We start from the raw sequence: 14,165 nt of genomic DNA, 5'->3' as shown, positions 1-14,165 counted from the left end.
AGAACAGAATGGCTTTCCCACAACCAGAGTGAGACTTTTTGTTTTCTTTTTTTTTTTGCAGTACGTGGGCCTCTCACCGTTGTGGCCTCTCCAGCCGTGGAGCACAGGCTCCGGACGCGCAGGCTCAGCGGCCACGGCCCATGGGCCCAGCCGCTCCATGGCACGCGGGATCCTCCCAGACTGGGGCACAAACCCACGTCCCCTGCATCGGCAGGCGGACTCTCAACCACTGCGCCACCACGGAAGCCCCAGAGTGAGACTTTTGATGTAGGTGAAATTAAGAAGGTAGGAGAAAAGGTAGATAAACACTGTCCTTTCGCTTGGGAATGCTTAGTGCCTAACAAGCGATAAAAGATGCTTTCCTCCCAAAGTGATGTTTTGGCACAGCCACCACCAGAAAAGAAACTGGGCAAGAGAACGAAGGGGAGCAGAAAGAAAGAATGAGATAAAGCATCACTGCATATGTACATGTGTAAGGCTTAACAGATTCCCAACTCCTTTGCATGGAGATAAATTTCATCCGCGAAAACCAAGTTCAGAACTCCCATCCTAATGTCACTGCCAACCTCAGCACTCCAAGTGTTCCTTAGTTCCTTTACTCATTGCCACCCAGAGAAAAAATTCTCTTTTACCCTGTAGTTGACAGGTATACAGATTATGCTCTGTGTATTTCAGCAAATTTGTGTTTCCGTGTATGCTAGGATCACATGATTAAGGGAGCGAAAACTCGGGTGAAGCCCGAGAAGGAAGGATAGATACTGCATTCGTACCTCTTCTTAGGACCGTCGGAGGGCCTGCTACTCCAATGATCCACCACTAGTAGTAGAAACTTCAACTTGGGAAGCTTCATGATCGAAACTGTTGGAAGGTTTGACACTAATGCCCATGAGTGGATATGTTTCTCTGCTTCCATGTATCACTGCTGCTTAAATTTTTTCTTTTTAAATCATCGGAGTTTATTTTAGTGGAAAGTCTTAAAATAAGTAATTAATAATTTAAATCTTGAGTTTTCAACCCAGTAGGAAACCTCACACTCAGTTGTTCACTTTTAGTAGGAGGGTTCTCTTAAGGCATGAGGTATATTAATTGGATGTTGGAATCTCTCGATCTGTACCCGTGTTTTGTCATCTCAAAGCACTTTGAGTATTTGCATTTCACTTAGATGAGTGTATACACATTTTCTCTCTACTACCATAACTATTTACCACATTTTTACGATCGTCGATGAATCACCACAACTGAAAACATCCAAACGTCATCCACAGTGACGTTTCAGCGAGTTGTCCATGATTTTTCTTTTCCCAGTAAAGAATGTCTTACCCCACGCTGACTCACTGCAGAGAACTCCCTTATTTCTGTTCCCTCTGTCCTCAAGTGGTCCATGCCCACATCAACAAGGTAAGGGAACATCTATGACTCCAACTAGGAAACACATGAGCGCTAGTTCTGCGTGCGTGGAGGCGGAGCGCACAGGATCGGAAAGAAACAGGGAGAGGTGGACACCAGCCGTGCGTCAAAACCCTGCGCAGCCCCGTTCGGGACTCGTGTTTATCATTCGTCTTTATGAGATTTTCTCCTCTCGAAAGAACAGGATGAACCCGTGCTCAAAACTTCTTGAAGCAGTTTGAAAATACAGCTTGTGATGTGCCCCTTCAAAACAAGTTGGCACAGAATGAAAAGTGACGTTTGCTCTGGGGCTTGCGGAGGGCCCGTTACCTGGCGCACGCCGCCCTCGGGCTGCGGCTCGGGCTCAGGGCACAGGCTGGCTCTTGGCCGCGGGGTCCTCATAGCGGCCCGGGCCCGGGGCGGCGGCCTCCGGGGGGAAGCCCTGCTGCTGGTAGCCGTAGTGGACGGTGCCGCACGGGAAGTGGCGCAGCCTGAACAGGGGCACGTCCCTCAGGCTGGTGGTCAGCGAGGACGGCTCGAGGAGCAGAGAGGTGCCTGGACGGTGGCCGGCGGCCGCGGGAGGCGGGATGGCACGGCCGCCCTCGCCGCCCGGGTTCCCCCTCTCGCGCTGCTCCTTCTTCGCCGGAGGATTGCTCTTTTTGGTGGGTTTCTCTGTAAACCAGGAGCCGTAAGTTGGGTTCCATAGGCTGGTGGGCTTGTTTCTGGACCCCTGGACTTGGTGCAGCTCCGAGGGCGGGTTGGACTGAGAGAATGCCATGTTAACGTGTCCCCCCTTCACGGCCAGCGCCCTGGCGCCTCGGGCAGAGGCCTCTGCGGCCACGGGCTTCTTGCCGGCTTTGCCCGAGGAGGTGGAAGGCAGAGCCGTGCGGGCGGCTGGCTCGCGGCCCTCCTCCCGCTTGGCCTGGGGAGCGGAGACCAGCAGAGGAGGGATTCCCTCAGGGTCCTTGGGCCTCATGGGCACCTTCTCTTCCTCTTCCACGAGGGGCCCGTATTCTATGGGCAAAGCAGTGTTGATCACATCTGGGTCCTACAGGTGGGAGAAATGGACGGACGGAAACTTTGAACCACAGGCCGAACATGTTGGATCTGGAAGCTCCCTTAGCGCGGATGTCATCCGAACTTATTTTACAGATGAAGAGACTATTCAGTGTTCATTGGGAATCTGCTAATTTATAAGCACGGGGGAATAAGAAACGGGAAATCATCCTCATCTTTGGAGAGCCTGGTGGATAAGTACCATTACGGAAGTGCCTGCAGGGTGCTGGGAGAGGGTGCCGGGAAGTGGCCCACTGCCAGGGCAGGGGAGAGGGGTCAGGAAAGACTTCGCAGAGACCACCTTTGGGCAAATCTTACAGATTAATGGATTTAAAAGATTGTAAATTACTTTTAAAAATGATTCCTTTCAACTAAAAAGTCTATGTGTTTGACTTCAAGTGTGTGTGTGTTTGTGTGTGTGTTGGGGGCAAGGGGAGGGTAGGAGAGGAGAGACACACTATGTGGGCTTAACAGGTTAACCTCTAGTTCTCGTCTTTCCATTTCCATCATGTTTGGATGGGCTACACTTGATTATAACATTTCTGGGTGTAGTCATCGTATCATTACACGGGCCAATATCACAATGCAGTGGTTCTCTAACTAGTTTGTATCTGATGAAACCCAGGAAATACTGAAGTGCTACGAGGAAAACCGTTTACAAAATCAGCTCTGTGCTAGATCATTTTTACAGCAACAGCCTAATACAGAAAAGCAGAAGGCAGTTGCCAGAGATTTGAGGAAAATCTGTGGTAGAAAGCTTAAAGTTGCAGAAACTTGATTCTGTAATATTTTATGCAAATTGGAAAAACCATTACTTCGGTTTAACAGAAAAACATATAGGTCCAGTATTCATCAGTAAAGAGTTTAAGAATGAAAAACAACTACCTTCTAATTCTCTCTGCTTTAGTCTTAATTCCTTCCCTATTAATCATTAATCTCTATAGTGAGTCATTCAAAATATGCTTGTTCAGAGTTCCTTGCTTTTAAGAGGGATCTTATGTACTTTGGAGAAGAAAATTACTCCAAAGTATATATACTTAAGTGGATGTATTCCATTAATATTACAACATAATAACCTAAAAGCCACTGAATGTAAAGTTCTCTGAAAGAACCCCGAATGACTTGAAGTCTGTGTAGATAAATGCCTTCCGAGCCCAAAGGACCCGAAAATATGGAATCATGAGGACAGGAAATGACTACAGTGTGAAAATGGGTATGTCTATTGTCACAGCTAAGATGAGAGGGAGTTTAGAGAGGTAGTGGCTTATTGTCTGACTTCTAAAATGTTCTCCAGAACTAGATATCCTGACGGAATGAGAGGCAAGAGAGGGAAAGAAAGCACATACAGCGGAGAGGAGGTAAGTGTTGGCCTGAAAGTGGTGCGAGTGGTGCAGAAGGAGGGACCGCCCTGAAGGAGAGGAGGACACGGCTCCACTGAGGACGGCGCAGGTGCAGAGACGAGGGAAACGGAGGGGGCGGGGGTTCTCACTTGATGGCCTCCTCTCTTGAGGAGGTAGGAGGCATAGTCGTCTGCAGAAATGGTATCCCATTTCTATCAAAAGAGGAAAAACTTAGTCCTTACTGACGGAAATGGGAGCGGGATTTGCGTAGGGACCAGCGGGATGGCGGGGAAGCTGTGTGGCTTGGACAAAACCTCTCCAAGCCTCAGCTCCTCTTAAGTGGCAGCGACTAGTATTTGTCTACAAAACAGGCAAACTGAGCTACTACTCATTTTACTTTATAGATAATTAACATTCGTCCTCATGATCATAACTCATGTTTCCTGGCTGGTGTAACTGTTATTTCCCATTCTGGTATTTGCCATCTGCAAGACTTTTCCATATAAATGCTGGCCAAGGGGGGCGGAAATGTTTATACCTGGGTGCAGTATTCAATCCTCTCCAAAATTATGGCAAAGTTGGGCCTGTCTTCAGGCTGATGTTGCCAGCACTGGGTCATTATCCGGTATCTAAAATAAGAACAAGCACATTAATTAGAATCAAGAGAAACAGGATGAAAAATACGTTTTTTCCCCCAGCACTTTTCTAAATGGGACTGGAATGGTACTGTCTTCGAGGGTGGGGACTCATCTTGTCCCGTGTTGGCACATGTTGCCCTCTGCTGATGGGCAGAGTGTGAAGGTGTATATAACATAGGGCTCGTGAACATGGACATCCTGGTGTTTACGTTACACATGTCTCCTCTCGTTCCATTCCTGAATTAAAGTCAGCTCTGGGACAGAATATTCTATTTCCCATCTGCCTTGTTTGTGGGAACGAGGGATGCCAGACAGGACAGCAGAAAACGCAGGGAATAGAAACACTTAAAGGAGACTCAAGACCCATGGTGCAGGGCGGCAGGGGCGGAGTCTGGGACACAGATTCCTAGGAGGTGCCTGAGGCGTGTGAGCCTGGTGAGGCCACAGCCTCCATCCAGACGACGGATACCTTTTCAGGTGTGACATTATTGCTTTCACGGGGCTGGAAGACTAACCCATTGAAGCCACAGACATAGTCCTCTCTTGGGGCATATTAAATGAGGTCAGCCGTCTGGTTCCTTATTTTAAAACAAAAAAGCATATGTGGCTGCAGATATTCCTTGAAAAGGAAAACTGTGCTTAGTAACTTGTAGAAATTCCTAAAAGAGTCGTACACAGGCCCGGGGCAGTTCTTAGGTGGGTCCATCCGTCCTCCACTGGTGACAAACTCCAGAACCTCCTGGTTGCTTTTGCTAGGGTACGGCATGTATCCAAGAGAGAAGATTTCCCACAGAAGCACTCCGAAGGACCTGCGCACAGGACGGGAGATGTGGATACGGGTACACACACAGACACAGGCACTGACACACACACGTGTACACATACACACTCGGACACACACATAAATACACAGACGCACATACATATCATATACACAGGGTCATAAACACATACACAGACACACATACATAGACACACACAGACGTACACAATGTAAAATTTTAATTTTTTAAATTTCACATTTTTTCCACAATAAAGAACTCTTCATATGGAGAAAAAGGAAAGAATGAGAAAGTAGTCACATGTGAAGCTCCATAAAAACATAACCAGCATGTTATTTTTTTTTGTTCACGTTTCTGTGCTTAGATTTTTTTTATATAATTGCTGTGATTTTTTTTTGCAAATTCCATTATAGCATAAACATTCTGCATGCTAATACCAACATTTTTATCAATAGACTGACACGGCTGTAGAGTGTTCCACTGAGTAGCTGTGCCACAATTTGCTGTATCATTTCCATACTGTTTTACATTTTTAAAATATTTAAAAATACTGTGCTGAACATCTTTATACATTTTTAAAAGGACAATTTCCTTAGGATAATTTCCTGAATTTAGAATTAGGATAATCTAGTAAAAGCTAGGATAATTTTAAAGGAATTACTAGGTCAAAATAATATGAACACTGAAACCTTCGTTACCCATATTGTCCATTTGACTTCCCAAGGGTCACTCTGATCATCAGCCAGCATTGTGCATCAGGCACTCCCACCAACACTGAGAACTTCTGCTGATTTTTAAGGTAAAAAATGGTAGAATATTTTAAATTATGTTCATTGACTTGATAATTAACACGGTTGAGTGTGCGTGTTAATTCATTTTTTTCTCCTATGAATGGTTCATATTTAACCACATATTGTCCATTTTAAACCACATATTGTTTTGGTATCGATCAGTTTTTTGATTTATAGACAAACTTGATATATCAAAGATGTTAACCTTTTATCCACAATTCAAATAACTTCTATTAGTTGCTTTCTAATTCTCCTTTTTAGCATGCCAAAGATTTTTATTTTTAGGTAGTCAAATCTATTTAAAATTTTTTTTGTGATTTCCTCCATCTGTTTTATAGATTCTATAAGTCCTCTCTTTACCAGCAATTAGATGAATATTTGCTATTTTCTTCCAGTTGTATTTGTTTTTTTCTCTCTTCCCAAATCCAGTCGGAATTGAGTTTGGTGTATAGTGTGAGGTAAGGATGTCACTTTATTAGCTCTTCTAAAACCACTTTTTGAACAATACATATTCCTAAAATAATTTGCTCTTCAACTATTGACTTGTGAGTAAAACAGGTCTGTTCCAGGCTATCTATTCACTTCATCGATTTGCCTCCTTCTTGCACTGATACTACTCTCTTTTACTTTTTGTGTATTTATGTTTTAATATCTGGTAGGGCATTTTCCCCTTATTTCTCTCTTTTTAAAGAAATGTATTTGATTTCTCATTTATTTGCTTTAAATGAACTTTATAATGATTTTTATCATGTTCCAAAATCATCTGCTTTGATATTTTGACTAAAACTTTAATTTCATAATTAGCTTTTTGACCAAAAAAAGAGCCTATTTTAATTTTTGTGTCTGGTTGTAGTTTTCTGATGTTAATAAATATTACCTCAAAAATTGTAAAGAACTATAGTTCCTCCATCTCCTAAGGAACACAAAGTATTTTTTATTGACATAATTTAGGTGAAATTTCAAAGGTTCTTATGAGGAGAATTGGGCAAAGATATTTTCCATATATTTTAGGTGAGAAGGCTGAAGCAGAGGTTATTATACAGCTAATTCAAGACAGACTGGAATACATTATTAGATCTCTTAATTCTACTACCTACAGATTGCCTGGTGCATATATTATTCCTCTCTGTTTGGTGGTCTGCCCCCAAGGCAAAACAAAATAAGCGAAATCATGGATGAAACTGGCAGCAGGGCTTAAAGAATTCCAGCGATATGTTTTCTGCTTGTCTAGATAGACAGCTAGGGAGATAGATTGCAGTATCCTTTGAGAGAACCACTATATAGACTGAAAATAGGTGTTTATTTTCTTACTTTAGAGTTCAAGGGAGCAAGAAGTCATGCTGATTATAGAACGTGGATAATTTCAGGTAAGTAGTGTTGTCAGATTTAGCAGATAACCAGACAGGACACTCAGTAACATCTGAATTCCAGTTAAACAAGAAATACTTTATAGTATTAGTGTATCCCAAACACTGCATGGGACATACTTATACCAAAACATTATTCACTGTTCATCTGAAATTCCATTTTAACTGGCCATTTTGTATTTTATCTAGCAATCCTACAGATAAGGTAAATCTATATTTTGTATGCCAAATGGTTCTTTAATCACCTATAAGCTGAACCTGTCCTAAATAGGAACTACAAGGTCCAAAGCTTTGCACCAAAGCATTCAAAATCAAACAGAAACAAATATAAGAAAAAAATCCCACTCTGTTTCTCCTGGTATTGAACTTGCTCTGCCTGAAATTATAGAAATAGCTTAAGTGATTGCTGATGAAATTATTTTAAAAATTTGAATCAGTGAATATAATCTGATGAAAAATTTAAAGTCACAACTGTGCTGTGTTTATCACCTTTTAAAGCTAAACTTTATTTTCCTTTATTCATAACTTGAAGTTGGAAGATTGTCTCCAATTATGTCTCTGTGTTCACACTTTGCCTGCCCCTTCCATCTGAACCACCACTGGCCCCAATTATGGTAGAGGGTGGTGCGCACTTTTAGGAAAAATGGAAACCCCAAAGTTACTGTATCGTATTTAAATCTCCAGCTGATTCCATCCACAGTTCGCTGCAGTTCTCTGAGCTTCAAATTCATGTACTGCCATCTCCACCGGCCTATTTTAATAGACAACTCAGACTTGACATGTTCCAATGAGCTCTTTCTGCACCCAAACCATCTCCTCCTCCAGTCTTTCCAGCTCAGCAGTACCACTGTCCAGCTGTCTGCTCAAGCAGCAAACCTAGGAATCGTCCTTGATCTCACTCTTCCCCACACCTCCCACTCCACATCCAACTTAGCGCAGTCTTGTTGCCTACTCTCAAGACAGAGCTTGAAACTGACCACGGCCAATGGCTTCCACTGCTGCCACCAGGTCTAGCCCCTCTCATCTCTTATCTAGAAATGAGCAGTGTTCTCCTAACTGGCTTCTCATCTTCACCTGCCCCACTCCAGTCTATTTTCAATGGAAGCCAGAGTGATTTTGTGTGTGTGTGTGTGTGTGTGTGTGTTACGTGGGCCTCTCACTGTTGCGGCCTCTCCCGTTGCGGAGCACAGGCTCCGGACGCGCAGGCTCAGTGGCCATGGCTCACAGGCCCAGCCGCTCCGCGGCATGTGGGATCCTCCCGGACCGGGACACGAACCCGCGTCCTCTGCATCAGCAGGGGGACTCTCAACCACTGCGCGCCACCAGGGAAGCCCTGGATTCCCTATCCTTCATCTCTGATTTTTTTTTTTTTTTTTTTTTTTTTGCTGTGCCAGGTCTCAGTTGTGGCACATGGACTCCGTTGCTGTATGTGGGATCTTTTTAGTTGCGGCATAGGGGCTTCTTAGTTGTGGCATGCCTGTGGAATCTAGTTCCCTGACCAGGGATCAAACCCGGGCCCCCTGCATTGGGAGCATGGCGTCTTACCCACTGGACCACCAGGGAAGTCCCTTCTGATCATTTTTTACGATGATTTTATTTGTCTCCTTGGAAGCTTGCAGCATCTTGATCACCACTGGTCTGAAATTTCATGATGATGTGCTCTTGTGTTACTCTCTTTATTCAGTGCTTGGCACTTGCTAGATGCTTTCACTCTGGAAACATATGTCCTTCTGGGAAATCTTCTTGGATTATTTCTTTGATATTTTTATTCCTTTCATTTCCTCTATTCATTCTTTCTGGGACTCCTAGTTCTCAGCTAACTGGGTCTAATGGTCTAATCCCTTTAATTTTCTTTTCTTTCCTATCTATTCCATCTATCTATAGTTGTTTTATTTTCTAGAAGATTTATTCGACTCTGTCTTCCAATCTTTCCATTACTTTCACACATCTATCATCATCTTTTAAAAAACAAAACCTTTATTTTCTTAAGAACAGTTTTAGATTGTAAAGAAATTATGAAGATAATACAGAAAGTCCCCACATACCTCACACTCAGTTCCCTCTATTTTTAGCATCTTACATTAATGTGATACATTCCTTACAATTAACGAGCCAATATTAAGGCATTATTATTAACTAAAGCCCATAGTTTATTGAGATTTCCTTAATTTTTGCTGAATTTCCTTTTGCTGTTCCAGGACCCCATTAGAACATCACGTTATATTTAGTTGTCATGTTTCCTTAGGCTACTCTTGACTTTGGCAACGTCTCAGATTTTCCTCGTTTTTGATGACCTTGACAGTTTCGAGGAGTACAAGTCAGGAATTTTCTAGAATGTCAAATTAGGATTTGTCTGTTTTTCTTAGGATTAGACTGGAGTTATTGGGTTTTGGGAGAAAGACCACAGAGGTTGCCATTTCATCATATCAGATGAAGGTACTTGCTATCAACATGATCTGTCACTGTTCACGTTGACCTTGATCGCCTGGCTGAGGTAGCGTTTGCCAAGTTTCTTTCTTCTCCCTGCTTTTCCCTCCCTGTGCTCTTTGAAAGGATGCTGCCGTGTGCTGCCCACATGGGCTCCGGGGAACTAATGCTCCATCTCCTTGGAGGGCTCTCTCATCATATTTTTATATCCAGGAATTTTTTTTCCCTAAAAACATTGTTTTAAATAATCTTTTGTCTTTAGATTATGGTTGCAATAATATAACCTTCGAGGATATTGTTTTTAAAAGTTTTCCTAAGCTTTCTGCATTCTTCTTCCTCCAAGTTCCTTTTTATACGTTTGTTTCCTTCAGATCAGAATCTTTTCTCAAGCGCTTGTTGATTCTTGGCTGTCTGTTCATGTATTAAGACTGGGACATGACAAAGGTGATGGGAAGCTCTATGTAGATGAGGCCTGTCAACTGGCGGGCAAACTGGCTCGCTTGTTTCACGAGGTGCATTAGTTTCCTGGCTGCTGTAACAAAGTACCACAAACTTGGTGGCTTAAAGAACACAAGTTTATTCTCTCACAGTTCCAAAGGGTGGATGTCTGAAACCAGTCGCGTGGGCTGAAAGCAAGGTGACTGCGGGGCCACGCTCCCTCCAGAGGCTCTAGAGGAGAACTGTTCCTTGCCTCTTCCGGCTTCTGGTGGATGCTGGAATTCCTTGGCTTGTGGCCACATCTCTTCAACCTCTGCCTCTGTCCTCTGTGTGTGTATGAAACTTCCCTCTGCCTCTCATGCCACTTGTGATGGCATTTAGGGCCCACTGGATAATCCAGGATGTCTCACTTCAAGATCCTCAACTTAATCACATCTGCAGACTCCTTTTTTCTTATAAGGGAACAACGGCAGGTTTCTGGGATGAGGGCCTGATACCTTTGGATGGCCATTATTCAGCCCACTAGCACTTGTGGTGTCTGAAGTTTTTCACTTCATTGGTCAGTCCCTCCTTCAAGAATCTCCTCATCTCCTTCTGCCTAGCTGCCGTGTTCTTGGCACTGAGGGGATGGAGGGGGCATTACACCTTTAAGTAGGTAGACTTAAAAAATATATATATATATATATATGCATGCTTATAGTAGAGAATTGCTGATGTCTGATGTCCCTAAGGCCGGAAAGACTTTAGTTCAACCTCTTCAGAGAGGGAACCCCAGCCCTGTGTGATGGTAGAGGAGGGATGGGGTGAGGGAATGATCTAGTTACTTTTTAAACAGATCTGTAACTCATTTTCCTCTCTGCTGCACCTCTACTTTCAGAGGTGCCGGCACCTTCCATTCCTGGGCCTTTCTGGGGCTCCTGATCAGGCAGAGTGAACCAGGCTGCTTCTGGATGGCCCTAGATAGCAACTTTCTAATTTTCTAAGTAAGAGACCACTTGTCTGTAAACGCTCCAGTTTCCCAAATTTTGCCATTGTTGTTGTCTTTGACCTTGTGGATTTTTATGCAACTAAAAAGACTCCCTTGTGTGTGTGTGTGTGTGTGTGTGTGTGTGTGTGTGTGTGTGTTTGTGTGTGTGTGTGTGTGTGTATTTTGGGAGGGAGCACAGGTTCAATTTACCATTTAAAATATTATGTGTTGCTCTTACAGGAATTATGTAAAACAGTATGGAGATTCCTCAAGAAATTAAAAATAGAACTAAAGATCTAGAAATCCCACTTCTGGGTATACATCCAAAAGAAATAAAATCAGTATCTTGAAGAGGTATCTGCACTCCCACGTCCGTTGAAGCATTATTCACAATAGCCAAGATATGGAAACAACCTAAATATTGATTGATGGATAAATGGATAAAGAAAATGTGGCATGTATGTAAACCATAGAATATTACTCAGCCATAAACAAGGAGGAAGTTTGCCATTTGCAACAACATGGATGAGCCTGGAGGACAGTATGCTAAATGAAATAAGTCAGACACAGAAAGACAAACACTCAGAAGCGGAACCATGGACGCGGAGAGTAGAATGGTGGTTGCCAGGGGCTGAGGGGAGGGGGAGGGGAAGATGTTGGTCAAGGAGCACAAGGTCTCAGTTATGCGGGATGAAGAAGTTCTGGACATCTAATGTGCAGACAGTGTTTTCCAAACTGATTTTTAGCTGTAGAAGGGGTCTCACCACCACCATCACCTGCAGCACTTTTGTGCTCATAATTATTTCCTTTTCTCCATGATTCTGTCAATGTGGAGAATTTCATTGATCAATTTTTCTAGTCTTAACTCAATGTTGCATTCCTGGAATAAATCTAACTTCGCTATTACGTGTGGCTCTCAGTGTGTGGTCCCCCAGCCTGCAGCATCAGCATTGCCTGGGAACTTGCTAGAAATGCAACTTGTCAGCCACCTCAGACCTTCTGAATCCTAAGCTCTCAGGGTGGGGTCCAGTGTTTACCTGTGTTTTACCAAAGCCTTTCCGGTGGTTCCGATGCTCGATGTACGCCAACCTCTGAGAGCTCCCGTAGGAGAGGTATGTTGATTCTTCTTACCCTTCCCCACGAGAGTGTGGGATCATTTGGCTCTCGAGCTCTCCCTTAAGGCCCACGGTGGGACCTGGAGGAGGGCGGCAGAAAGACTCACCACGTGTCTGTTTTAGAAGTAAATATTCCTTCCATGAAGGCCTCCGGGGGCATCCATTTGACCGGCAGCATCGCACAGCCTCCCTTTCGGTAGTAGCTCGCTCTGCAGGGAGAAGAGAAAAGCGGACTTGGTTCTGGAAATGGCTCTGAGCCAGGTACCTTGAGAGAGTGGCAACAACATCTACCGGTTGACGGATGAAATTAACAAGGGGCGCTTGTGGTTCAGGAGGGGAGCAGGGGACACAGATCACCTAGTTAACAACCTTAGTGTCACCTCACAGGAGACAGAACAGCCCACTGCAGGTGTGAAAGGAAAGAGCTACGCAATGACTAAAAATACCCACTGGCAGGTAGTTAGAGTTCCCTGATGGGTTTTGTTTATTACAGCTCACAATGCATAACATTACTCCAACCTTATAAGTACTGTTCTCGATGATCCACGGTAACGCGAGATCCCAAATGGGAGAAATGAGGGCAGGGCTGGTGTCCTACTCTGGATCCTCCTCGGCACTCACACAGCATCTAATTCAATGCAGGTGCTCGACATGGAACCCTCTAGGCAGCGGGCGGGAAGCTGCATGCCATAGCAGAGCCCCCAGGAGAGCACCTGCCTTCCATGGCACGAGGTGACTCACTAGTTTTTGTCACTGATGTCATTAATGCAACTGACTGATAAAAACTAATAACTGAATTCATACCACTGTGCTCCCATGCCTGGTGTGTTATGGGAGGCGGCTTCCCACCAGCTGCCTAGATTAATTACTCCAATAAACATGAACTGAGTACTTAGTATGTGTCAGGTGTTCTGCCACGTGCTGAGGACACAAATAAGTCATAGACTCTCTCTTCCAAGGTATGGTTTAGTGGAAGAAACAGACAGAATCAACTGCAGTAAGAACAACACGTGATGATGTAGGTATGTACGAAGCTCGGTGACCAATGAAGAATGCATTTGTTCTACCCAAAGGGGGGGTAGAGTATAGGAGAAGTTTTTTGGGGGCGCTGTTGGAGCTGGAATGGCAAAGCAGCTCTCGAGGAAGACCATTCCTGACATGTGGCGTCGTGCGGTGCCTGTGGGAAGCCGGAGCTGTAGGGAAGTTGGGCAGTGAAGCCTAGAGCTGGGGAACTGTCGGTGCTGAGGATGGAGAGGAAGGGCCAGATCATGTGACTCACTAAGTCTCACTGCAACATTTGTGTCTTAGAGCACAGGCTCTCCCGGGGTGCTCTGAGACAGGAGGGGAAGGAACGCTGAGACTCTGGGTGATAGAAGAGGGTGACGTGGAGCATTAGCAAGGTATATGGTGGATACCAGTGGTAGATGACTGTAGCTGAAAACATTGCTAACTCCTAATTTCCTAGGTACTGCTGTCCTGTGGTAACAGGATGCCATCGGCATTCTTACCCCACGGAGATTGTTTACCAGTTCCGTGGGAGGCCTTCAGGGTCTCCCTTATTCTCCAAAGACTGAAAGGTCTACATGACCATCCCTCCTCACTCTACCTCCGGATTAGGGAAGGTGTAATTAGTGACCATGCAAGGGAGTCCCTTGCTCAGCTAATGGAGTGAGTCACTGTTGTAAATAATTAGACAAAGAAGAAACGGGAATTCCCTGGCAGTTCAGTGGTTAGGACTCTGCGCTTCCACTGCAGGGCAGGGGGCACGGGTTCAATCCCTGGCTGGGGAACTAAGATCCCCCATGCAGTGCGGCACAGACCAAAAAAAAAAAAAAAAAAAAAAAAAAAAAAAAAAAAA

The 14,165-nt window shown here is 44.3% G+C and overlaps 1 protein-coding gene and 1 long non-coding RNA gene across 2 annotated transcripts in view; one reads left to right on the top strand and one right to left on the bottom strand.

Moving 5' to 3' along the window:
* Positions 1-1,750: 1,750 nt before the first annotated feature.
* The window catches only part of LOC113624188 (ALK tyrosine kinase receptor-like), a 58,755-nt gene continuing 46,340 nt past the window's right edge, over positions 1,751-14,165 (bottom strand). Inside the window, exons 16-19 of the mRNA XM_027113921.1 lie at positions 12,415-12,516; positions 5,095-5,229; positions 4,321-4,411; positions 1,751-2,434 (exon numbers count right to left, since the gene is read on the bottom strand). Of these exons, the coding sequence (XP_026969722.1) occupies positions 1,751-2,434; positions 4,321-4,411; positions 5,095-5,229; positions 12,415-12,516 (1,012 nt within the window). The remainder of the gene's footprint in view (positions 2,435-4,320; positions 4,412-5,094; positions 5,230-12,414; positions 12,517-14,165) is intronic.
* On the top strand, positions 5,396-11,633 carry LOC113623884 (uncharacterized). The gene is made up of 2 exons (XR_003434107.1): positions 5,396-7,360; positions 11,433-11,633. It is a non-coding gene; the product is annotated as an uncharacterized LOC113623884 (long non-coding RNA).

Source organism: Aethalodelphis obliquidens, unplaced genomic scaffold, assembly GCF_003676395.1.
Source record: "Aethalodelphis obliquidens isolate GAN/ISIS:26980383/991018 unplaced genomic scaffold, ASM367639v1 scaffold12, whole genome shotgun sequence".
In the NCBI taxonomy this organism is placed as follows: Eukaryota; Metazoa; Chordata; class Mammalia; order Artiodactyla; family Delphinidae; genus Aethalodelphis; species Aethalodelphis obliquidens.
This window is presented reverse-complemented; position numbering and strand designations above follow the sequence as displayed.